General features: G+C 49.6%; 2 protein-coding genes across 2 annotated transcripts; one reads left to right on the plus strand and one right to left on the minus strand.

Moving 5' to 3' along the window:
* Window positions 1–26,188, plus strand: IL17D (interleukin 17D). Its single transcript, XM_030561722.1, has 3 exons — window positions 1–117; window positions 679–977; window positions 25,172–26,188. The coding sequence occupies exons 1-3, from the start codon at window positions 103–105 to the stop codon at window positions 25,488–25,490; spliced, it is 633 nt and encodes a 210-aa protein (XP_030417582.1). The 5' UTR covers window positions 1–102; the 3' UTR covers window positions 25,491–26,188.
* On the minus strand, window positions 19,266–20,941 carry LOC115650984 (zinc finger protein with KRAB and SCAN domains 2-like). The gene is made up of 2 exons (XM_030561733.1): window positions 20,404–20,941; window positions 19,266–19,710 (listed from the first exon to the last, which is right to left on the minus strand). Exons 1-2 carry the CDS (start codon window positions 20,804–20,806, stop codon window positions 19,634–19,636), a joined length of 480 nt encoding a protein of 159 aa, XP_030417593.1. The 5' UTR covers window positions 20,807–20,941; the 3' UTR covers window positions 19,266–19,633.

A 26,188-nucleotide genomic window follows, 5' to 3' on the forward strand; every position in this document is an offset into this window, starting at 1 on the left:
CATTCGCTCCAGCTCCTCCACCGAGCGAATCCGGCTCTTAACACCCGGGCGCTGTCATCGGCCAGCTCCCGCATCCAGGCTCGCCTGAGCGCCAGTCCCACCATGCAGCAAGTCCAGGTAAGGGCGGGGGGAGGCAACAGGTCGGCTCCGTTATACGGTGCCAGGGGAAGCAGACGATCCGTCAGACACTTGTGGTTCTCTTGTCTTGCGATCACCCCCACCACACACACTTTTGCCAGCTGATGCCTTGGGGCTCGTTCCCGTTTGGCGCGGGCTGATTCAGAGCCAGAGTTGGAGGGAGGGGGGTCTGTAAAAGCTGCAGCGCTATAGATCAGATGCGTTTCCAAACGGCTGGGATAAGCTGAAACCGGCAGGGGGATTTGGAGGCAGACCCGGTCTGTGCCAGGGGAGAGGAGAGCTCTGTGCGGTGGGGGCTCGGCTAGGAAAGCTCAGAGCTCTGCGGGCTGGAGCAGCGAGGGGTGCGCTGGATGCGGGGACAGAGAAGTGCCCCCAACTCCCACGAATCGCCATGCACCGGCCCCGTGTCTCTGGGGATTGCAGGGGCGGCCGCTGGGCAGGGGCCATAGGAACGCGCGACCCTGGCGGGCAGGGCAGGGCAGGGCAGGGCAGGAGGCAGCAGCCCACGAGGAAGCCTCCTTTCTCGCGGTGTTGTTATAGGGCTGGTTGCTGCTGGCAGCTCTTCTCCTTGCTGGGCTGGGTCACTCCACATCCGAGGCCTTCAAGGTGAACAAGCGCCCCGTGCGGACTCGAACCTGCGCCGACCGGCCGGAGGAGCTGCTGGAACAGCTGTATGGGAGGCTCACTGCGGGCATGCTCAGCGCCTTCCACCACACCTTGCAGCTGGAACCGCTGGAGAAAGACCATAACGTGAGCTGTCCGGCAGGGGGCAGAGCAGCCAGTGAGAAAAAGTACCGCCTTCCTATCAACCTGCACAGCGTCTCCCCCTGGTCTTACAGGTGACTAGAGCCCTTATTTACTTTTACTACACTCGGAAGGGTGGTACAAGCCAAGTGTGGGAATTATGGGGCCACCACTGCCATTGTCTTCTTCACAGGCTGAGTTTCTTGTCACATCAAAGTTATACCCCTGGCACAGGGCACAACAAAGGCAGATAGAGAAGGAAGGCTGGAATCAAGACAGGATGTCAGATATGCAGGTAGTCAGACTAGATGATCATAATGGTCCCTTGTGGGCTTAAAATCTGTGCTTCTGAAAACCTGAGATCCCTTAATTAACATGCATAAAGGTTTCTGTAACTGTGTGGCATGATTCTACTTTTCATGTGAGGACCTAGCTCCATTCAGACCAGCCTCCTGGAACAGAAATGTGGGGTGGAAACATGACTCGATTACCTAAAATTTCACTGAAAATAAATAAAAGAAATTCAACCCAAGGTAAAGTTAAACATTTAGGAGGCATTTGGCCTTTAGCAAAAAAAATAAACTATGAAGAAAGCAGGAGCAGAACACCAACAATGGTGAGAACCATTAATATTTTAGATGATTTCCTCAAAGAGAGATATTACTGTACACTTAAAAAAAATCTGTTACTAAAGAAAGAAAAGCTACCATATACAGTTATACTCTAAAAGGTGAACGTAGGCCTTGTCTACACTACTTATGTAACTGACATCAATGTAACTCAGATTGACTACACTGCACTATGTTGCGGGAGACACTCCCCTGTTGACACAGCTTCAGCCTCTCAGGAGGTGGAGTACTGAAATCAACAGGAGAGCACTCTCCCATCAACTTATCGCGTCTTCACCAGACCTGCTAAATTCATGCCGCTGCATCGATTAGTGGAGAAAAACCCTCAGGATCAGCAATAACATGGGGCCTCATGCTTGACTTTCAAGATCCTCCATACCATATCTGAAACTCAGAAATAAAAAGGTTTTTTTCCTGATTGCTAGCCCTGAAGACAGCCTGGAATCTGAAAGTTAAGCTGAAATTTAGGTCCATGTTGTCTTCTGTGTAGATTGTTCTTGTGTAGGGGTTGGTAACAGTACCTGATTTTTCCTTTTGGGGCAGCCACTCTCACTCTGACAGAAGGGGTTTCCCACTGAAACGCAGCGATTTTGAGAAATCCAGAAAAGATCAGGATGAGGAGGCAGGAACCCCTGTGCTTTCACAATGCCTTTATTTAAGTCAGAAACCCTCATGGGGCTATGGGGATAATCCTGTTGAGTAACAAAGATATTTTACAAAAACTAGTAGTGAAAGTGTGTTTGTGGACACAGCATAACAGTGAGATCCATCGATTTCATAGCAGTTAGTGTCCTTAAGCCAGACCACTGTCCTGGGATCTAAAATGCATCTAAGTGCAACGTGTGCCATGTTTACAGTTACGATGTTCCAAGGAGGTACCTTCACATTCCCCACTGAAAAGGGGTTGGCTCCTCTCTCTCAGGATGCCAGGCCACACATAAGGAAGTGAAATAAAATGAGTTTTTTAAAGCACTGAAAACAAGCTATGATCCTGCCCCCTGTACTTCTCTGGGCATTCTGCCTGAAGGAGGAATAGAGGACTGGGTGGGTCCTTTATTTTCAGTTTCTAAAAGGAGATTGTGAATAATAGTTAAAAACAAGCCCAAGCCCAAAAGAATGTGTATTTCTCTTTAAATTTCATACATGCGCCTATTATTATGCCCTGAGTGAAGGACAAAGTCACAGTCGGGCAGCAGGCTTGAAGATAAAAATACCACCTCATTAGGGATCTCCAATAAATATTTACTTTGTGGCATGTTCCCTGCTTGTTTTTAGCTCAAAAAATAATCTCATGTGAGATAAAAACAGTTCATTTGCTCAATGAGGCCTTTATAGACAAACTAATATATTTAGGAATATTACATTTTCTTGTAAACATTGAGGATTTTTTTATAGCTATATAAAAATATGCACAGAAACGCCAAATATGTTGAAATGCTGAGAATAGCACATACCAATAACTTAACTAACTCGCACCCATTTGTTCTGCCATATATTGGTCCTCTCAGGATGTTGTTCTACCTGGGATAACAACAACAAAGCAAGGCCTCAATTCTGCCATCGTATCTGTGTGGACAGACTTCTTTGAGTTCAGTGGAGCTCAGCACAGGCACAGCCGTCTGTTCACCCAGCACCAATCACAGAAATGGGGCCAGTCTTAGGAAAAGGGGGTTCTTCTTTGAGTGATTGCTCATATCCATTCCAAGTAGGTGTACGCGCCACGCGTGCACGTTTGCCGGAAACTTTTTACCCTAGCAACTCCAGTGGGCCAGCAGGTCGCCCCCTAGAGTGGCACCACTATGGCACTAGATATATACCCCTGCCGGCCCGCCCGCTCCTCAGTTCCTTCTTACCGCCGTGTCAGTTGCTGGAACTGTGGAGTGCGGCTTGCTGTCCTCCACGTACCTAGCTCTGTTCGTAGTCATAGTTGTAAATAGTTCATAGATAGTTTGACAGTATATTAGTTAGTTGTGTATTGTATATAGTTGTTTAGCTTGTTCGCGGGTGGGCCGTTGCCCTTCCCGGCGCCCAGCACTGGGCTCATGCCTGGCTCGCCGGGCTTCAAGCAGTGCTCGGCATGTAAGAAGCCGATGCCGACTAGCGATCCCCACGACGCGTGCCTCAAGTGCCTGGGGGAAATCGCACATAAGTGAAAAGTGCCGTATATGCAAGGCCTTTAAGCCTCGCACAAAGAAGGAGAGGGATCAAAGACTCCGCGTTCTCCTCATGGAAGCGGCACTGACTCCGGCACCGGCGGCGCAGTTGGCCACTTCTACTCCGGCACCGGCCTGCGCCGGCACCGGCAAGACTCCCCGACACAGACCATCCCCGGCACCGGAAGCAGATCCATGACCCTTGGCATCTGCAACACAATCGAGGCAGGCCCGAGTGGAGCGCCCGGCACCTACCTTGGCCGCGGCACCGCCTGCAGGGCTGCTGTCGACTCCAGGTCCAGAAGGTCCGTCGAGTCCAGCCCCTCCTAGCTCCCCCTTGAGATCAGGGGTCGAGCTGTTAGTACCATCGATGCCGGAGACCTTTGCCTCGGCACGGGACTTGATCGCGCTAACAGAGCCATCGCAGCCTCAGACAGCACCCCCAGGACGGGTAACCTCCAGAGGCAAACCGATGCTAAGAGCGCTGTCTCCAGAGTCCCGGAACCGATCACCCCGGAGATGTGAACGCTCACGCTCGGGGCGCCGCTCGCAGTCCCGGCACCGTTCTCCCAGGCAGTACCGGTCGTACTCGCGGCACCAATCAGTATCGGCACGGTCCCGGTCTGGCTCCTCTCACTGCCGGCACCGAGACTCTAGGAGCCGTTCACCTCGACGTTCGGCTCCTCGGTCGACCTCCCGGCACCGAGCCGGTGGTAGGTCCCGATCCCGGTCGACCTCCCGGCACCGTGTCGGTGGCAGGTCCCGGTCCCCACTGCCATCCCGGCACCGCGCTGATCAAAGGTCGCGGTCCCGCTCCCGGCACCGACCTCGATGCAGATCCCGCTCCAGATCCCGGCACTGGCTACCACGCCGTTCCCGGTCCCGATCCCGGCACCGATACGGGTCGCGGCACTGACCCTCGGCACCGAGGGGAGCGTTGGAGTCGGCGTACAGAGGCGCCTATCAAACAGGCTCAGCGCCTCCGTGGCATTCCAGGGAACCATCTGTGTCCTTTCAGGTGGACAGCGCCTATGCCTTGGGCCAGGACAGACACTCGGCCCTGTTCCAGGACCCTCCACCACAGGAACGAGGGCCTCAACAGTGGGGGTTTTGGACCCATGGGCGTATTCCCAAGCCCAGGGTCCACAACACGTTGCCCCCCGCCCTGCGGCGGAACGCAGGCCACCGGAGGCGACGGTGTCTAGACCCCCTCCCACCCCGGAAGCAGACGGCAGGTCCAGCCACCAGGACCCAGAGCTCCCTCCAGTGATGGAGCTGCAGCCCCAGATAGAACCCCCCGTGGACATTCTGTTGCCGGGGGTTTCATCGTCATCTTCACCAGATGAGGCAGTAGCGGGTACCTCGTCCTCCAGCCCTCCCCCACTAGATCTTAGGGCACACCAGGACCTCCTCCGACATGTGGCACAGAACCTGGACTTGCAGGCAGAGGAGGTCTCTGAAATCGAGGACCCGGTGGTGAGCATCCTCTCCGCCGATGCGCCCACCAGAGTGGCCCTGCCCTTTATCAAAACAATCCAGGCCAACGCAGCTAATATCTGGCAGTCACCGGCCTCCATCCCTCCGACCGCTCGAGGGGTGGAAAGGAAGTACATGGCCCCCTCGAAGAGCTATGAATACCTGTACGTTCACCCGACACCCTGCTCATTGGTGGTCCAGTCAGTGAACAACAGGGAGCGCCATGGTCAAGAGGCCCCAGCGCCCAAGTCGAAGGAGGCGAGACGAATGGACCTCCTGGGCCGCAAGGTCTATTCGGCGGGGGCGCTACAGCTCAGGGTCTCGAATCAGCAGGCACTCCTTAGCCGCTACTCCTTCAACTCATGGGTAGCGGCGGGGAAATTCGCAGAGCTCTTACCACAGGACGCCCGCCAGGAGTTTACCACCATCCTGGATGAGGGCAAGAAAGTAGCGAGGACATCACTACAAGCCTCTTTAGATGCTGCGGACTCGGCCGCTCGGACCCTGGCCTCGGGGCTCACGATGCGCCGAATTTCCTGGCTGCAGGTCTCTGGCCTTCCACCAGAGCTCCAACATACTATCCAGGACCTCCCCTTCGAAGGCCAGGGCCTGTTTTCCGCTAAAACAGACCCCAGACTAAAGGACCTTAAGGATAATAGGGTCATAATACGGTCGCTGGGGATGCATACGCCTGCGACACAGCGCAGGCCATTCCGGCAGCAGAACCAACAGCAGCAGCGTCGGCCGTATCCTCAGTTCCATCCACGGCAGGACCTCACTAGGCGCCGCGGCAGGAACAACCGACGCAGACAGTCAGGTGGCCAAACGGGGCAGAACCAAGGCTCCGCAAAGGCCCCTCCTGGACCTAAGCCTTCATTTTGAAGGTGCGCCCGAGGGCGCAGTACCAGTTTCCCCTCCGGATCCTTCCCCGCAGTTTTCCAATCGTCTTTCTTTTTTCCTCCCGGCGTGGACCCAAATAACATCGGACCGTTGGGTCTTGCGTACGGTGCAGGCCGGTTATCGCCTGCAGTTTTCTTTGCCCCCTCCCCACCCACCCACCATCCTCGTCCCTCTTCAGGGACCCCTCTCACGAGCAATTCCTCCATCAGGAGGTGCACACGCTCCTCGTCAAGGGAACCATAGAGGAGGTTCCAGAGTGCGAGAAGGGCAAGGGGTTTTATTCCCGCTACTTTCTAATCCCCAAGTCCAAGGGCGGCCTCATGCCCATCCTCGACCTGCAGGAACTCAACAAGTATACGGTGAAGTTGAAGTTCCGTATGGTATCTCTTGAAACCATCATCCCATCCCTGGATCCTGGAGACTGGTATGCCACCCTCGACATGAAGGACACTTACTTCCATATCTCCATATCCCCCCCAGCACAGGCGTTTCCTCCGCTTTGTGGTCGACCGCCGACATTATCAATTTGCGGTCCTCCCGTTTGGCCTCTCCACGGCCACGAGGGTGTTCACGAAATGCATGGCAGTCGTCGTCGCACACCTTCGGCGTTGCCGCATTCACGTGTTTCCATATCTCGATGACTGGCTGATCCGGGGCACATCGGAGCTGCAGGTCCGCGGCCACGTCCGCAGGATCAGCAGCCTCTTTGCTGCCTTGGGCCTCGTGATCAACGTGGACAAGTCTACTCTGCTCCCCACGCAGCGGATAGAGTTCATCGGGGCCGTTCTGGACTCTACCCTGGCCAGGGCCTTGCTCCTCTTGCCCAGGTTCCAGTCACTGTCGGCCATCATTCTGCGCTTGCAGGCAGCCCCGCTGACCTCTCTACGAACATGTCTGGCCCTCCTGGGCCATATGGCAGCCTGTACGTTCGTAACGGCGTATGCCCGACTCCGCATGAGGCCTCTTCAATCTTGGCTCATTGCGCAGTACCGGCCGGCCAGACATTCGTTGGACACAGTCGTCACCGTTCCTCAGAGGGTACTGGACTCCCTTCGGTGGTGGCTGGACCAGTCCGTAGTCTGTGCGGGGCTCCCGTTTCATCCGCCCCAGCCCTCGGCATCCCTGACTACGGACGCCTCAGATCTGGGCTGGGGGGCGCACTGCGGCGCCCAGAGAACTCAGGGCTTGTGGACCCCTCAGGAGATGGACCTCCACATCAACATACGAGAGTTGAGGGCGGTCCGTCTTGCTTGTCAAGCGTTTGTCCATCTCCTCCAAGGTCGTTGTGTCGCGGTGTTCACCGACAACACGACGACCATGTTTTACATCAACAAGCAGGGCAGCACCAGGTCCTCTCCCCTATGTCTCAAGGCGATGCGTCTCTGGGAGTTTTGCATAGCCCATGCCGTTCACCTTTCCGCCTCCTATCTCCCGGGAGTGCGGAACACTCTAGCGGATTGACTGAGCAGATCCTTCAGCTTGCACGAGTGGTCCCTCCGTCCGGACGTCGCCCTCTCACTCTTCCAGAGGTGGGGTCGTCCCCGGATGGATCTCTTCGCGTCCAGGGAGAACAGGAAGTGTCGAGCATTCTGCTCCTTCCAGGGTCTGGAGCCAGGGTCTATAGCAGATGCCATCCTGATCCCATGGGCAACCCACCTGTTTTACGCGTTCCCTCCCATTCCGCTGATACACAGGGTTCTCCTCAAGGTATGCAGAGACAGAGCTCGGGTGATTCTCATAGCTCCAGCATGGGCCAGACAGCATTGGTACCCCATGTTACTGGACCTCTCAGTAGCCAGCCCAGTGGCCCTGCCCCTACATCTGGACCTCATCACACAGGACCATGGCAGGCTATGTCACCTGGACCTTCCATCTCTGCACCTTACGGCAGAGGTCGCTGCTCTACCCCGGTTCGGGAGGTTCTCCTGGGCAGTAGAAAGCCTTCCACCAGGGCTACTTACTCGGCTAAGTGGAAGCGTTTTTCCTGTTGGTGTTGGGAGAAAGGTCTTCTCCCTATGGAGACTCCCATCACCACTATTCTAGACTACATCTGGTCCCTCAAGGCCCAGGGTCTGGCGTTGTCGTCCCTCCGGGTCCACCTAGCGGCCATCTCCGCGTTTCATCCTGGAGTGGACGGGTGTTCCGTCTTCTCCCACCTTATGGTGGCGAGATTCCTGAAGGGGCTGGAGCGTCTCTATCCACAGATCCGCCCTCCTGCCCCTTCATGGGACCTCAACCTGGTCCTAACTCGGCTCATGGGTCCTCCATTCGAGCCATTAGCTACTTGCTCCCTGCTCTATCTCTCGTGGAAGACTGCCTTCCTAGTGGCCATCACCTCAGCTAGACGAGTGTCAGAACTACGGGCCCTCACAGTAGATCCCCCGTATACGGTCTTCCATAAAGACAAGGTGCAGCTGAGACCACACCCTGCTTTTCTTCCCAAGGTGGTCTCAGCTTTCCACATTAACCAGGAGATCTTCCTCCCCGTCTTTTTCCCAAAGCCCCATTCGTCCCGCAGGGAGCAACAGCTCCACTCGCTAGATGTCTGTCGGGCGCTAGCATTTTATGTGGACAGGACCAAACCGTTCCGCAAGTCCCCCCAGTTATTCGTGGCGGTAACGGACCGGGTCAAGGGGCTACCGATTTCCTCGCAGAGGATATCTTCCTGGGTTACCTCCTGCATCAGGACCTGCTACGACCTGGCCCACGTTCCGACGGGCCGTGTGACTGCTCACTCCACCAGAGCACAGGCATCATCGCTGGCTTTCCTTGCCCGCGTGCCAATCCAAGACATTTGTAGGGCGGCGACCTAGTCATCGGTCCACACGTTCGCTTCCCATTACGCCCTGGTTCAGCAGTCCAGAGATGATGCGGCCTTTGGCTCTGCAGTGCTCCAGGCCGTGACCTCTCACTCCGACCCCACCGCCTAGGTAAGGCTTGGGATTCACCTACCTGGAATGGATATGAGCAATCACTCGAAGAAGAAAAGATGGTTACTCACCATTGTAACTGTTGTTCTTCGAGATGTGTTGCTCATATCCATTCCACACCCGCCCTCCTTCCCCACTGTCGGAGTAGCCGGCAAGAAGGAACTGAGGAGCGGGTGGGCCGGCAGGGGTATATATCTAGTGCCATAGTGGCGCCACTCTAGGGGGCGACCTGCCGGCCCACTGGAGTTGCTAGGGTAAAAAGTTTCCGGCAAACGTGCACGCGCGGCGTGTACACCTACCTGGAATGGATATGAGCAACACATCTCGAAGAACAACAGTTACAACAGTGAGTAACCGTCTTATCATAGAGCCATAAATCCACTGCTCTCTCCTCCAGACATCTCAGACTGTGCCAGTCGGACAGCCCCAACCTCTCTCTAGCCATTCAAGTAACCGGGCCTAGACTTTTAATATTTATTTACAGTATTGTATTCCTGTGTCACCTAGGAGCCCCAGTCAGCGGCTAGTACTCAGTATGCTAGGTACTGTACAAAGACACTCCCTGCCCCCAAGAGTTTACAAGCTATTCTTGGTATAAGACAAGAGACAACAGCTGGATACAGTCAAACAGGGAGCACAAGGAAACGGTGAGACAGTATTGGCTAGTGAGAGAGGCACTGATCTCTGTTTGTCATTGGCCTCACACTTCTTGTCGGCATCATGGCAAAGGAGAATTTTGAAGAGGGTTTTGAAGGAAGACAAAGAGGTTGCTTTGGGGAGCTCCTCCCAACCTTGAGGGGCAGCTTGGGAGAAAGTGTTGAACAACAGAGAAGCCCCCATGTTTTATAATAACTGTCTTTTTATTTTTAGTTTAAATTTTCGGTTGGAGCTCAGAATGAAGGCAAAAGAATGTTTGAAAGTAATACGTGATTGGAGGGGAATTCTGGGTCTGTGCTGCAAACTACTGGCCCAGTGATGCAGAGACCTAGCATTCACTGCCTAAAAATAAATCTAGTTGGCAGGAAAATTTGCCTGATATTCAGTCTTTTATTAGATCATTACTATAATGGGGGTCCAGGAGCCATAGGATAAACAATAAAAATGTAAAAGCAGCAAAGAGTCCTGTGGCACCTTATGGACTAACAGACATATTGGAGCATGAGCTTTTGTGGGTGAATACCCACTTCGTTGGATGCACGAAAGCTCATGCTCCAGTATGTCTGTTAGTCTATAAGATGCCACAGGACTCATTGCTGCTTTTACAGATCCAGACTAACATGGCTCTCCCTCTGATGATAATAAAAATGTATTATCTTATTTAAGACATGTATTCTCTTATCCTCTACTATCTATGGTACTGTAAATTCTTAATGTCAGCCTATGATTTCATAGACGTCTGAGGCCAGAAGGGATTATTAGCTCATCTCGTCTGGCCTTCTGTGTATATCAGGCCATAGAATTTAACCCTATAATGCCTGAATCCAGCCTGTAACTGTCTGAGCAACAGCGTATCTTTTAAAAGGATATGCAGTCTCCATTTAAAGATTTCACGCGATGGAGAACCCACCACATCCCTGGGTAAATTATTGCAGGGTTAACTAGCTTCACAAGTGCCACCCTAAATATTTCCTCTCCCTCCTTGATATTTTTCATTCTTTGAGTTATTGTAGACCAGGGGCGGGCAAACTACAGCAAGCTGTTTTAAGCTGGCCCGTGAGCTGCATCAATGGCTCGACTCTGCTCCAGTACTCTGGCCAGGGCGCTGGGTTAGAGGCCAGACCATGTGGCTCCCGGAGGCCAGCGTGGCCCCACTTCAGTTCCTATGCATGCCAATGGGAGCTGTGGGGGCAGCGCCTGCAGACAGGGCAGCGCCTGCGGATGGGGCAGCGCCTGCGGACGGGGCAGCGTACAGAGCCGGAGGAGGGACATGCCACTGCTTCCAGAGCTGCTTGAGGTAAGCGCCGCTCTGAGCCTGCACCCCCTGAGCCTCTCCCCATGCCCCAGCTCTGATCCTCCTCCTGTTCTCCAAACCCCTCGATCCCAGCCCAGAGCACCCTCCTGCACCCTAAACCTCTCATCTCCAGCCCTACCCCAGAGACTGCACCCCCAGCCAGAACCTACACCCCTTCCTGCACCGCCACCCCAGCCCTGATCCCCCCCTCCAAACCCCTTGGTCCCAGCCCCGAGCACCCTCCTAAACCCCAAACCCCTCATCCCCAGCCCTACCCAGAGCCCGCACCCCCTCACACACACCTCTCACCACCACCACCACCCCTGTCCCAGTCCGGATCCTCCTCCAGCACTCTGAACTCCTCATTTCTGGCCCCACCCCGGAGCCCACACCCCCAGCCAGAGCCCAATTTTCTGAGCATTCAAGGCCCGCCATACAATTTCTAGTCTCCAATGTGGCCCTTGGGCCAAAAAGTTTGCCCACTCCTGTTGTAGATAATGATCATCCCCACTTTAGCAGCCTCTTAGCCTAGCTTCTTTCTAACTTTCCTTGCAAGCCCTGCCCACCACCAATCTGATCATCATTTGTTGCTCTGTTCTGAATTTTCGCTAAGTTGCCAGTGTTTTTCTGGTGGCAGGGTGCCCTGAAGTGAGTGTAGAGTTCGAGGTATGATCCAACTGGTGCTGCATGCAGAGGGATTGTCCCTTCCCCTACTCTATGACATGATACCACTGAACATGCAGTCTAAAAATGCTCAGATTATGCCACAAACACACTGTCATCCCGACATCTAGCAGCCTTAGTGCTCTCCAGTTTTCTCTCTGCCATTCAAGAGCTACATTATAGATTTTTTTTCCCCTTCAGGGTGGATTAGCTTAGTTTTTCCCAAATTTATGTTCCTGCCCCTGATTTTAATCTGTCTAGGATCTTTGGTATTATTTCTCTCTCTTCATTTGACATTTGCAACAGCTCCCAGTGCAGCAGCATCTGCAGATTTCATTATCATTAACATCCTGTTTATACCCCCATCATTAATTCTACCCCCCATCATTAACCATGAAGAGGTTGTCAGGCCAGACCTAGCTCCAAGCCCTGCAGTACCTCCCCAGGCACCTGCCCCCAGCTCAGCACACTGCCATTTATCACTGTTCCTTATTTAATCTCTCAGTTCACATGACAGAATTCCAAGCCAAACTACCTGGGATTTGTCATATGGAAGTTCCTGAGAGAGAATCAAATGCTGCCCTGAAATCCTAGTGTCTGACGCTCACCTACCACATCCCCTCATCCAAGCGTGTAATTCTATATCCATCTACACAGACATATTTTCAAAGCAATGAACTTAGGCTGTAAGGATGCATGCACGATCTATCTGCAGCCTCTTCCCTTGCCTTTGTTCTGCATTTATTACTCTCTTTGTTCTGCATTTATTACTCTTTCCTATCCTTTGGTCCTTCATTTGCTTGTACAAATATCAAGACTTACATCATTTTTGCCATATGGATCAGACCATAGGCCCATCTGGTCCAGGATCTCGCTGCTGGCAGTACCTAATCAGTGGTGCTTCAGGGGGAGGTTGTTGGAGGGGGGCTGCATAAAGTACATCTGCCTAATATTGAAATCCCATCCAGCTGGCCAAAGAAGATCAGTATACGACCTGTCGCATGAAATTTAATTACCCATATCCCTGTTACTCTGCAGAGCTATAAAGAGCCAGTGAACTGAAGTCACTAAATTAAAGTCAATGGGAAGTGAGCGCGCTCAGGATCTCACTGGATTTGCTGAGCACTTCACAAGATGGGGCCCAGAATTATCCATGCTTTTTAAAATGCCGCCAGCTGCAGGAGCGCCTGTGAACAGTTAGCCCTGCAGGTTGCCTATGCTCTGGATGGTCATATGTCTACTCAAGGGCTGCTCTTCCTTTCTAAGGATATTACATGAATATGCATTGGGGTCAACTGACATCTGCTTTTAGGAGGAGTTGGCAAGGCCTGTGCTTCTTGATCATGCTCAAGTTTAGCACGGCTTCAGTAACATCGGTACTAGTGCTTGGCTTGCCACCTGCGGACTGCTGCCTGCCCTGAACAGGAGGGGCTGCATTCACTGAAAGTAAGAGAAGCCCCACACACTAAACTTGTATCAGACACATGAGCAGCGCCACTCAACACGAGTAAAGTTACACACAACTAAATGTTCGCAGGATCTGATCTTCAATCTAGGAATCGTGGTATATCTTGGTCCCCCTGACATCCATGGCAAAATTTCCATCCAATAGTTACTTGTGGGTGCCCGAGGCATTCCACTAAGGCAGGTGTATTAATCAGATTTGTTTTTATCCTCCAGTATATAAATAGTGTAATAATCATTTATAGCTGATTGGTAGGAATGTATTCAAGTCCCTCCAAAAATCCATTTCTCCCTGAGTCCCACAAGAAGTGGCTAGATACATTACACAAAAATAACCATAAAGTCCCTCTCACCTCCAGATTCCCCAGTATAGCCTCTTCTGTGTCTGTCTCTTAGGACCCAATCCTGCATCAGGATCAGCTTCTGCAGCCTCCAGGCCTGGGGGAAAAGTGTCCACACTAGTCTTAGATGCCTATATTTGTGTGTTCTGTACAATACCAGGCTCATGATCATTGCTAATTAAATAATCACCATCTCCTTTTTACAACATACTTCAGGTTATTACTTCAGCAGTGGGTTATGTAGTAAGATATACCCTAAGATGAATATATTAACAAACATCTCCAAAATTTCCTAAACAGGAGCTAAATTGATGGGTTCCTCTTGGCCATCCTATTCCCTCGCTGAGTCCTGCTGAATAACACTTAGTACAACAAAATATTTAAGGTTGGAGTCAGATGAAATTTTGCTACAGCAGCACCAATTGTGATTTGATCTCCTCTTAGCATCTTCTGCTTCCCGCTTTCCATACAGAGAAGGTGATGAATATCCTTTACTTTCTAATACCCTCTTCTTCATACACTTATTATAATCTAATGTTTAGTCATCCCTTTCCCAAGTGATAATGGTTTTTGTTAGTGTGTTTGTTTTATTTTTATAAATGATTTTTCTCTCTATAAAATGCCAGTTTTAGTGCTCATGTATTTAAAATTCTAGTAAAGAATTACAGGAGGAAATCCATTTTCATCTTTGCTAATTCAGGTTCAGGCTGGCTTAAAAAACTGCAGTACTTAAAAAAAAATTATACAAGGGAAGGGATTTTTCTTGAGAGTAAACTTCCATTGACTTTTTCAAGCACCATATCCAGGACATTTTAGTGTTCAGCATTATCGTATGATACAGTGAATTTGCACAGAGCTGCAGCAGAACACAAATCTGCTATTAATCAGATCCTTACTTTAATGTATCTGTGTAATGATCAGCTAGACCTTATCAGAGTTCTAGAATGCAGAGCATCCTCCCATTACTGAACATTCTGAACAATTACAGGATGGAGATTTCAGTGGTGCTAGTTTTGTTATGAAGAGGTACCTATTTCTCTACTGGAGGTGTTGCTAGGGTTCTTTAGTTAATTCACTTTACACTTAATTTGTTTTACATGTATATTGGGCAATTGACTGCTGGTGTGAATGGACACACTGACGCTGACTTTGCAATTCAGCGGGGTTGCAGGTGCTCATCCCAGCACTGAATCTGACCACATGTAAAGCACTCGGAAATTGTAAAGTGCAATATAAGTGATAAAGTATGATTATGAAGATCACCTACAGGAATAGCACTATAGGACAACCAAATCTTTAGACAAGTCAATGCCTTGCAAGTGTTGCCGCTTCTGACAAAGTGGCCTTTCAAAGTTTGCAATCATACTAAGGAAACAGAAGGAAGTTTGCTTTTCATTGGGAGCTCTCAAAGCACTCAACAGGGTCACAAGAAAGAGCAAAGCCAAAAACTAGTCACATTTCACCAGCTGCTTCAGTTCAGTAGGGAATTTAAGTTTATTTAGAACAAACATTAAACACAGCATCTGTGTACAGCTGACTGCCAGAGATCATTTCTGTATGTTTGGACTGCTGTCTAAAGGCCAGTTAGCATTGACCACCAATAACACAGTGATTACATGGTCACATCTTTAGTCACATGTGGGAAAGTGTTCATGCGAAATTAGAGCATGCCCCCAACCTATTCAGTACTGATACTTCTTATAAACAAATAACACATTTTAATCCTTTTCTAGGGAAAGAAACAAGTATGTTATGAATTGCAATCCTATGAGTGATGGAGCTACACTGATTTGCCACAGTTGAGTATGTGCATGGACCCTGTATGTGAACATTTAGGGTCTACATGTGAATACAGGAACAGGTGTGCAGTGGCACAGACTGTATGAAAGGAAGACATTAAAGCTGACAGACTTTTCACGACAGCAGCCCTGGTCATCTCTGAGCAATTCAAACCAAAGGAGGCAAAGCACAGAAAGACAATGAGGCTTTAGAGTAAAGGTTTCCTATTAAAATTTGGGCTGAAGCCTCAAAAGCTTGGATCCAGATTCAAAGTTCAGGGACATCTGAGTCCAGAGTTTAGCTTCAGCCTATTTTATGGAGAGAAACCAGCTGTGAAGGTCTGGTCTGGCTCCAAAACCTTTCCAGAATTTGGATCCAGGCTTTGGCTCAGAATCAGCTCAGATTTCTTCCATTCCTTTTATTACTATGGAGCTAAGGTAGCAACCCCACAGTTCAGATTGTAAAACACTTCCCATACAACACCCATTTTGATCCAATCTATCTTTCCCAAGTGCCCTTCCCCCGCACCACAAAATTGAGAATATATACCCCTCTGCTTAGAGGATATTTTGGGGGAAAGTTCAGGGTGGATCAGTGAAGGTTAAAAAACAACTAAAAATGCATATCTTTGCATGGGGCAAGAAGCCTCTATTAGCCAGTGAGGAAGTGGAGAGGAGGGATAGCTCAGTGGTTTGAGCATTGGCCTGCTAAATCCAGGGTTGTGAGCTCAATCCTTGAGGGGACTTGTTGAGGTTGACCCTGCTTTGAGCAGGAGGTTGGAGTAGATGATCTCTTGAGGTCCCTTCCAACCCTGATATTCTATTAAGTGCTTTCATAGGGTCCAATAACAGCCTAAATCAAGTGGCAGAGAAATTACTGGTCACAGCTCAGTGCGAGGTGAGGGTTTTACATATATCAATATAAGAGATGATGATTATTCATCATCCCCATTTTGCTGGCCCCAAATCTTTTTATTTCACGGTGATCTGTCTTATGGTAATCTTGAAACACACAGATATTACCCAGAGAAAGAGAGCAGGCATAGTAGAGAAAGGGGAAAGTTGCAAAAGGCCTGTAACATTGTTGACATTTGAGTTTAAAGGAATTTATGTTCTGTGGGAAAAGCCAACACTTAAGAAACAACAACATACCCTATGCATCGATTGCCAAATTTACCTTATTATGGGGCTGGTGAAATCAGTTGTGTTTCTGACTGAGGGGGATCCCTACAGTCTACCCACAACAGCATGCGCCTTAAAATAAAGATACACCAACAGGCTGGGGCTTTTATATCTGGGAAGTGGGTGTGACCCTTAACCCTAGGTCTGTGGCATGCTGGGAAATGTAGTTCAGGAAACCAATGCGAAGTCCAGCATGTCAGCTTACAACTAGTTAATTTAGAGAATGTAAGGAGGTAATGAGTTACCTGATTGATTTGCATCACACATGAGTAAATGTCTTTATTCTTTTCAATGAAGAGGGAAATTTTAACTCTCTTATAGGAACACAGGAGTTGCCAGACTGGATCAGCTTTGTGGTCCATCTAGTTTTGCACCCTGTCTCCAACAGTGGCCAGCACCTGGTATTTCAGACAAAGGGACAAGAACCCCAGAGTAAGCAGATGTAAGGTAACCTGCCCTCCATGAAGGTCTAATCATGATCCCTTTTAGTTAGAGATTGGCTTAAATACTGAAGCATGAAATTTTACCTCCCTTCCAATACTCTATTTTTACCATTAACTATTATAAATGGATAGTCTTATTATCTGAATAACATCCTACCCATCTTTGACTCTTCCTAAGTTCTTATTCATAGATTCATAAAATTCCAAGGCCAGAAGGAACTATTGCGATTATCTAGTCTGACCTTCTGTATAACACAGGTCATAGAACTTCCCAAAATGATTCCTAGCCCAGATCTTTTAGAAAACATCCAATCTTGATTTGTGAGTAAAAATCCACCATGACCCTTGGTAAATTGTTCCAATGATTAATTACTCTCATAGTTGAAAATGTGTGCCTTATTTCCAGTCTGAACTGGGCTAGCTTCACCTTCCTGCCATTGGATTGTGTTATATCTTTCTCTGCTAGATTGAGGAGCCCATCATCACATATTTTTTCCCCCTGTAGATACTTACAGACTAATCACATCATGCCTTCACCTTTTCTTTGTGATTGGGTATGTCTACACTGCCAAAGTTACAGCATCAGCAGTTACAGCGCCACTCAGAGAAAGCTGAAGGGGAAACCACTGTTGTGTGTCAGCTGCCTGCACAATAGCATGTTCACACTTGCGGCACTTACAACAGTATTTGGAGCAGTGCACTCTGGGCAGCTATCCCACAGTGTGCCTCTTTCTCTTTTTCGCTTCTGCTAAGAGTTGTAGAAAGGTGGAGGGGGTCATATGATGCATTGCTTCGCATCTCAGCAATCCCTGTGCATCCGTCCGCATTTGGTACCATCTTTCAATGGTTTGTGTACTGCGAGCTCTGCCTCTTCGGTCTGCAGAAATGGATCCCGCACTGTTGACCAATATGCTGCTCACTCTGACTAACACATCATGAATGGCAGTGGAGTTAGTCCTTAAACTATAAAGGCAAGAGGAGTGTGACATTGATCTCGTCACGTGTAGTAGCTACAACGCGAGATTGCTTGTGGCATTCACAGAGGTGCTGACCACAGTGGAATGCCGCTTTTGGGCTCAGGAAACAGGCACTGAGTGGTGGGATCACATCATCATACACGTCTGGGATGATGAGCAGTGACTGCAAAACTTTTGGATGAGGGAAGCCACATTCATAGGACTGTCTGATGAGCTCACCCCCAGCCCTGCGGCGCAAGGACACGACAATGAGAGCTTCCCTGTCACTGGAGAATCGCGTGACAATTGCACTGTGAAAGCTGGCTACTCCAGACTGCTACTGATCGGTCACTAACCAGTTCGGAGTGGGAAAGTCTACCCATTGGACTTGTGTTGACGGAAGTGTGCAGGGCTATTAATCACATCCTGCTCCAAAAGACCGTGACTCTGGGCAATGTGCATGACATTGTGGATGGCTTTCACAAATTGGCTTCCCTAACTGCAGAGGGGCAGTAGATGGCATGTATATTCCATTTCTGGCACCAGACCACCTAGCCACCGAGTACATTAATCAGAAGGGGTATTTCTCAATGGTTTTCCAAGTACTTGTGGGTCACCATGAGTGTTTCACAGACATTAACACAGGGTGGTCTGGAAAGGTGCATGATGCACGCATCTTTTGGAACACTGGCCTATTCGGGAAGCTGCAAGCAGGGACTTTATTCCCGGACCAGAAGATCACCATAGGGGAAGTCGAAATGCCCATTGTGATCCTGGGAAACCCTGCCTACCCCTTAGTGCCGTGGCTTATGAAGCCATGCACAGGGCACCTTGACAGCAGCAAGGCACGGTTCAACAACAGACCGAGCAAGTGGAGAATGACTGTTGAGTATGCATTTGGCTGTTTAAAGGCCCACGGGTGCTGCCTGTATGGAAGGCTGGACCTGGCCAATGACAATATTCCTATCCTTATAGCTGTACGCTCCATAATATTTGTGAAGGGAAGGGTGAAAGCTTCACTCAGGGCTGGACCACAGAGGTTCAGGACCTGAAGGCTGAGTTTGAACAGCCAGAGACCAGGGCTATTAGAGGGGCACAGCACAAGGCCATAAGGATCAGGGATGCCTTGAGGCAGAATTTGAAGCTGAAAGACATTAATAGCGTATGTTTGTAATGCTAGGAGGTAATTGTGATTGATGCAGATGATGCACTATGAATGTTTAAGAAAATTGCCTGTTGCTTTGCAAGGCTCTGTTTGCTTTCAATTAAAGAATAAAGATTGCTTTCAAACCAAAACAATTCTTTTATTAAAAACCAACAACCAGAGGAGAGAGACAAACAAAAAATCACATCAGCACTGAGGGGAAGGGGGAAAGGAAGGTCTCAGGAAGAGGTGGGGTCCTGGGACAGTTAAAGATTTGTGTATGTCCAGGTATCATATCCAACCATGTCCTTTGGAGTACAGTGCAGCAGGTACTGTACTTCAGCAGGGCTAAACTGCAGAGGGATGGGTGTTGAGTGCAGTGGGTACTGGGAGTCCGCAGGGCTGGACTGTGATGGGGGAGGAGTGGAATGCAGCGGATAGACTGGAGCCAAGAGGTTAATATGTGTGTTGGTGGTGTCTAGAGGGCGCATGGAAAAGAGTTTTGCAACACCGGCTGGAAGGGGAGGGCGGGCGTGGAGCTGCTCGGTTTACAGTGCTAGTATCTCTTGGAACGTGTTCACTTGGAGCTCCATAACATTGAAGAGCCGCTCCGTGGCTGCATTCTGGTGCGCCGCGTTCTCCTTTTGCTCCCTCTTCTCGCTGTCCTACCACTCCTTCAATTCTTGTTCTTTCGGCCGCAGAATGCATCATGACATCACGAAGAAAGTCCTCTTTAGTTCTTCATGGCCACCTTCTAATTCTGCTCAGCTGTTCAGCTGGAGATAACAAAGACGGAGGCTGGGCTCCCACGGTCATATCTGTGAAGCCAAAATGCAACATTTTACAGGAGCAATCTTGTTTGCAACACAGAGACCATTGATTTGGTGATTTAATACATTGTTACTAACTGACTGACCCCAGGCAAGCACACATGAGCCACAGGCCCCCCAAAATGGTGAGTAACTGCAGGTGCAGGGGAAATCAGTGTTCCAGGATTGTACTGTATACTGGGTATGTGGCTCTTGAGGGGAACTAGCACTGTGGGGGGCGGCCTTATAATCATTTCTTTCCCCACATTTTCCACAGACTGTATTCATTATGGAAGATATCTCACTGCTGAAGGTGAGCAGGAATCAAGGGAGTATCTTCTTCAAGACTGTGGCTTCTGCCCTGGACCTTATGCGGCTTGCCTGTGTGCAGCAATAGTTGCCTCACCCCCACCACCCACCCCGAGATGGCAGAGTGGTATGGGAAGGTTATCCTGAATGGGGCAAGAAATGAAGCAGCTCTGCCAAAGAAGCTGCAGCAGCGCATTGCCCAGTATCTCCATGAGAGTTTCATGGAGATCTCAGATTCCTGCGAAGTGAGAGAGTCAATCAATCAACACCCTGTTCCGCCGCTCAGACTAGGCATGTGGTGATAGGCGCATCATACAGACACAAGCCTGCCTTCTGCAACCCTCCTGCCCACAACAACTCACTTCAGCAATTCCCAAAATCAAAGCCACTTACCAGGCACCTCCTCTGCTATTTGCACTTCGCCACGCTCCAACAGTTGTGACTGGCTAGCCTCCCCCAGGATAGAGAAGAGCTCCCGGCTGCATGCATCTCTGACCTCCAAGTCTTCCTCTGCCTCTGGACCCCCCTCCCACTCCACATCTGCATCCGAGATTTCCTCCTCCTGGCTTGGTCCACTCTTGACTGACACATGAGCCATGGAAGTAGCTACAGTGGCCTTCACATTCGAGGTGGGGTTGCCATTGAATATCGCATCCAGCTCTTTGTAGAACCGGCAGCTCATGAACGCAGCACAGGAGCGGCAGTTTGCCTCCCGTGCCTTGTGGTAGGCATTCCGCAGCTCCTTCACTTTGACCCTGCATTGCAGTGTGTCCCGGTCATGACCTCTTTCTGCCATACATCATGAAATCTGACCATAGCTATCATAATTCCTACGGCTGGAGTGCAGCTGGAACTGGGCAGCCTCCTCTCCCCAAATGCTGATGAGGTTCAGCACCTCAGAATTGCTCCAAGTGGGAGATTGCCTGGTGCGTGGAGCAGGCATGGTCACCTGGAAAGATGCACTGAGACCACTGCAGACGTCACCAAGAAAACAGGAAGGGGACTGTAGCAGGGCGGTTACCCTGGTCCAGCCCCAAAGGGGTTAAAACAGCCCTGGGAAAGGGTTGCTTCCGGGAACCAATAGAGTAGGCTGGTTGGGGGAAGCAGCCATAGCTGGGGCCATGCCCCAGTCAGGCCACAGCTAGCCCTTGAAAAGGGCTGTGAGCCAGAGGCTGAAAAAAGGGTCTTTCTCTCACTGGAAAGAGGAGGACTGGGCTGCCTGGGAGAAAAGGGTACTTGGAGTGGAGCAGGTCTGGGGGAAGGCCAGAGGAGCTGGGGAGCTCCAGCCTGGCGAATCCCCAGGCTGAGGCCTTGCTGAAGGCCCAAAGCAGGTACTGGGGTTGCAGAGGTGCAGCCCAGGGTAGGCAAAGGCAGCATGTCCAACCCTCCCCACCACCACCACCGATGATGAGTGGTTTATAGACTGCAGTCTGCCCCAGTGAGTGGGGGCTAAATGGAGACTGGCAGTAGCCCCTGAGACAAGGTGGGATAGAGGGTTGGGGGTTCCCATGGGAGAGGAGACCCAGAGACTGTGGGGGTACTGCGAAGGCAGAACCCTGAAGGAAGGGGCACTGGGGTCCGGGAGAGACACGGGGTCCAGCGGCAAGTGGGACATCGGCCAGCAGATGGCACTCCAGAGCTGGAGAGCTAATTCCCAGGACAACCAGCAGGAGGTGCCGAACTGGTGAGTCTTCACATTGCTACAGGGACTTTCAAAATTCCCAAGGAATTTAAGGTGTGGGGTTCACAGTTGGTCATCTGAGGGCAGGGCAGTAGAGTCCAAGAGACTAATGACCAGAGAGGCAAGAACAGGCATTGTGGGACACCTCCCAGAGGCCAATCACAGTGGGTATCTTCACTGGCACTGCAGCACTGTAGCCCCAATGCAGAAAGCTGTACGCCTCTCGTCGGGGTGGATTGTTACAATGCTGTAACTGCAGTTTCTGCACATTCAGTGGCTGGCAGTGTGTACACCTCAGGAGTTACACCACAGCTGCTTTACTGCACAGAAACTTGCCAGTGTAGAAAAGGTCTAAGGCAGGCGTAGGTAATCTATGGCATGCGTGCGGAAGGCGGCACGCGAGCTGGTTTTCAGTGGCACTCGCATTGCCCAGGTCCTGGCCACTGGTCCGGGGGGGCTCTACATTTTAATTTAATTTTAAATGAAGCTTCTTAAACATTTAAAAAAACCTTATTTACAACAATCATTTAGTTATATATTATAGACATATAGAAAGAGGTCTTCTAAAAATGTTAAAATGTGTGACTGGCACACGAAACCTTAAATTAGAGTGAATAAATGAAGACTCGGCACACCACCTCTGAAAGGCTGCTGACCCCTGGTCTAAGGCATGTTTTCTAATCCTCTAATCATTCTTGTGACTCTTCTCTGAACCCTCTCCAATTTATCAACGTCCTTCTTGAATGGTGGGCACCAAAACTGGAGATAGTATTTCAGCAGCAGTTGGACCAGTGCCAAATATAGAGATAAAATAACCTCCCTGCTCTTAATCAAGATTCCCCGTTCATGCATCCCAGGGTCAAATTAGTTCTTTTGGCCACAGTGTACCACTGGGAGCTCACATACAGCTGATTATCCACCATGACCCTCAAGTCTTTTTCAGAGTCACAAATCAGACCTATGAGGAAAGATTGAAAAAATTGGGTTTTTATGTAGTCTGGAGAAGAGAAGACTGAGGGGACATAATAACAGTTTTCAAGTACATAAAAGGTTGTTACAAGGAGGAGGGAGAAAAATTGTTCTTAACCTCTGAGGATAGGACAAGAAGCAATGGACTTAAATTGCAGCAAGGGCAGTTTAGGTTGGACATTAGGAAAAAAATTCCTAACTTCAGGATGGTTAAGCACTGGAATAAATTGCCTAGGGAGCAGGGCCGACTCCAGACACCAAAGTAGGCAGCAGGTGCTTGGGGCAGCCAATTCAAAGGGGGGGCACTCCATCCGGTATCGGGGCAGCACGTTCAGGTCTTCAGCAGCAATTCGACGACGAGTTCTTCATTCCCTCTCTTCCTCCTTGAGTTGCCGCCGAATTGCTGCCGAAGAGGAAGAGGGAGGACCCACCGCCGAAGAAATGGCGCGATTTAGCTGCTGCTGAAGTGCTGCCACTCTTCATCTTCATCTATTTTTTTTTTGGCCGTTTGGGGCAGCAGAAAAGCTGGAGCCGGCTCTGCTAAGGAGGTTGTGGAATCTCCATCAATGGGGATTTTTAAGAGCAGGTTAGACAAACACCTGTCAGGGATGGTCTAGATAATACTTAGTCCTGCCATGAGGCAGGGGCTGGACTAGATGACCTCTCGAGGTCCCATCCAGTTCTATGATTTTGTAATCATGGCCTACCTTCTTTATTGCTAGAGGATACATTCACACTTAGCCATATTAGAACACATCTCGTTTCCTTGCCCCCAGTTTACCAAGGAATCCAGATGGCTCTGAATCAGTGACTTGTCCTCTTCATTATTTATCACTCTCCCAATTTTTGTCACCTGCAAACTTCATTAGTGATGAATTTTTTGTTTTCTTGTCCTTAATAACATCCTGTAACAATGAATTCCACAGTCTAATTCTGCATATTCATTTTCCTTTTAGATAAGGGATGAGTAAGGCCTCTGATAAAACAGTCTAAGCCAACTCAGCAGAGATCAGGTCCTGCCAGAGGGAACAGGGCAACCACAGAGTCTGACTAGGAGTTCTGAGCTATGGACTTTTCTTATAGTTTAAGTAGTCAGTTCGCCCTGAAACTACAACAAATCCATCATTGCGTGGCTGATTTCTTGTAGGTGGCAGAGCAGAAGTGGCTCTTGAGGAAGGATTTGGAGGTGAGGGTAGTTGGCCTGTGGATTAATCTTTATTTACAAGCTGCCCTCAATCTAACTAACTGAATTTTTTCCTCAGAAAAATTATTCTATGAAAATAATATACAACTGCTACCTCATACAATAGCAGGAGAAGGCAAAAAATAAAACTGATTCTGCAGTTCACCTCTAAGTGGGCAGTTGGGACTAGAGTCACATAGGGACTTAGGCAACTGCCTATTTAGATGCCACTGACATTCACAAAATGCCTGCTCAGCTGCCAGGTAACGCTGAAGGTACCTCAATCTCCATAATCATTTCCACCAGTGGGCAAATCTGCCTAATTCCTGACACTGCCCCAGAGCTAACAAGCTGCTCTGTGCCCTGTGCTCATGTCTAAGCCCTGCAGGACTCTCATGCTCCTTCCTATCACACTAGCAGGGCCTGCTGTAGCAGGTGTGCTCAGAGCACACCTAACTCACACACTCCTCAGCCAGGGGGCAGCAGCTTGGGAATTTCTGTGGCTGGCTGGCTGGCAGGCACATGCCATAAGCTACCCACGAGCCTGGGATCTCCACTCTACCTGCTTTGGAGCAGGGACTTGATCCCAAGTCTTCCACATCCCTGGCGAGTGCCCTAGTCACCAAACTATTGGGCAGTCTGGGGTGCAGCTTTCACAGTCTCTCCTATTGAAGTTGTTCCCTTTGTATAACTAATGGGAACAGCTTCATCAGGCACTAGTGAGAGCTAGCATCCCAGAATGCCACGTAGTCAAGTGGTTCAGTCACTCCCCTCCTCTGCAGGAGACCTGGGTTCAAATACCTGCCCCAGCTCAGGCAGAGCAGCAAGCCCCTCACAGGCCAGGTGAGAACCCTAACCACTGGGGCAGGCTCTCTAACTGGTTATGGAAAACAGCTGACCTGGCTAAGGTGCCTAACTCCAGGGGAGGGTTCAGCAGTAATAAAGGGATCTTTCTAGCGCAAAGCTGTGTCTGCAGAAACCCCCCATGAAAGACAGTCTGAAGCTGTTAGAGTCTCCTGTTGGTGGCCCCCTTACTTTTCTGCTGAGTTCAAGATTCAAAACAATTGTGTCCGACTGTCTCAAGCTGACGGTTTTAGAAACTAAGGCAAGTCAGATCTCCGTGTCCCAGACCCTGATCAGGTCAGTAAGCTGCCCAGCACGTCTTTCCACTTTACTGCTCAGCAGCTTGACAGCAATAGCTACAGCTATTCTGCCTGGCAAACCCCCCAACATGTTGTATAATGTGATTTGAAGTCAACATTTGTTATGTTTTCCAGATGGCTTACGTAAAAGCATGAAATGAATATTTATTATTTACTTCCATGCAGAATTTCCTACGATCCCACAAGGTATCCCAAATACATTCCTGAAGCGTACTGTCTGTGCAAGGGCTGTCTCACTGGAATTTACGGCGAGGAGAATTTCCACTTCCGCAGCACCCCAGTGTACATGCCAACTGTCATCTTGCGCCGCACTTCAGCTTGCGCTGGGGGTCGCTACGTGTACACAGAGGATTATGTCACTATCCCTGTGGGGTGCACTTGTGTACCGGAGCAGGAAAAAGAGGCAGACAGTGTCAATTCCAGCATAGGTAAGCAAGAAATGAAGTTGTTGGTAAACCAGAACGACAAGCCAGCATCTGAATGAGAAGCATTCAAGGAACCCTGTGTACAACATTGGCTTCAAGTTAATATTTCACTGATTCAGGAGATTATATAGCAATAGGGGGGAAATAATTTTGTCTTTCTAACTACAACTGTTGCACTTATAAGGGGGAGGCTGTGTTCAGTAGATCGTTACTCAGCCATGGTAGACAAGACACATCAAGTAAGAAGGATCTTTTCAAAGTTCAGCTTCTTTATGTTTGTATTGTTTAGAGTTAAACACAATTTTATTCTATCCTTGCTTATTTTGGATGAATTTTTAGATGGGGCTATAACCACGTAATATGCCAGCTACTTTCATAACCAACTACTGGTTGCAAATACTTTACAATAATTTTATATTCTGCCTTTTGGTAATTCTATGTAAAAGTCATTTAACTACAGCAAATATCCCATGTTAGCAGTAGAAAGGAAGTCAGTAATTCTGATTGCTGGGGTCCTCCTGTTACATTGCAGACTGTAAAACTCCAAGTGATGTTCTTGGCTGCTACAACCATAGCTATTTAGAGTCTACAAAATGGGAAACCTTTGCCACCTAGTATTTTTCAACTGTGTTGAATTGCTAAAGTCATTCATATAATACTTGATAAAAGGAGATTCTCTTATGAACACACAAATGGCCATACTGGGTCAGACCAAAGGTCCATCTAGCCCAGTATCCTGTCTTCTGACAGTGGCCAA

The sequence above is a fragment of the Gopherus evgoodei genome, chromosome 1, assembly GCF_007399415.2.
Source record: "Gopherus evgoodei ecotype Sinaloan lineage chromosome 1, rGopEvg1_v1.p, whole genome shotgun sequence".
Lineage (NCBI taxonomy): Eukaryota > Metazoa > Chordata > Testudines > Testudinidae > Gopherus > Gopherus evgoodei.

What these genes read in the sequence shown, in the direction of transcription:
- IL17D (XM_030561722.1), top strand. An exon ending in GTCTCCCCCTGGTCTTACAG is followed by an intron (nt 978 to 25,171) that starts GTGACTAGAGCC and finishes ACTTCCATGCAG; the next exon opens with AATTTCCTACGATCCCACAA.
- LOC115650984 (XM_030561733.1), bottom strand. Translation starts at nt 20,806, where the DNA reads ATGGCAGAAAGAGGTCATGACCGGGACACACTGCAATGCAGGGTCAAA. An exon ending in AATAGCAGAGGAGGTGCCTG is followed by an intron (nt 19,711 to 20,403) that starts GTAAGTGGCTTT and finishes TTGGCTTCACAG; the next exon opens with ATATGACCGTGGGAGCCCAG.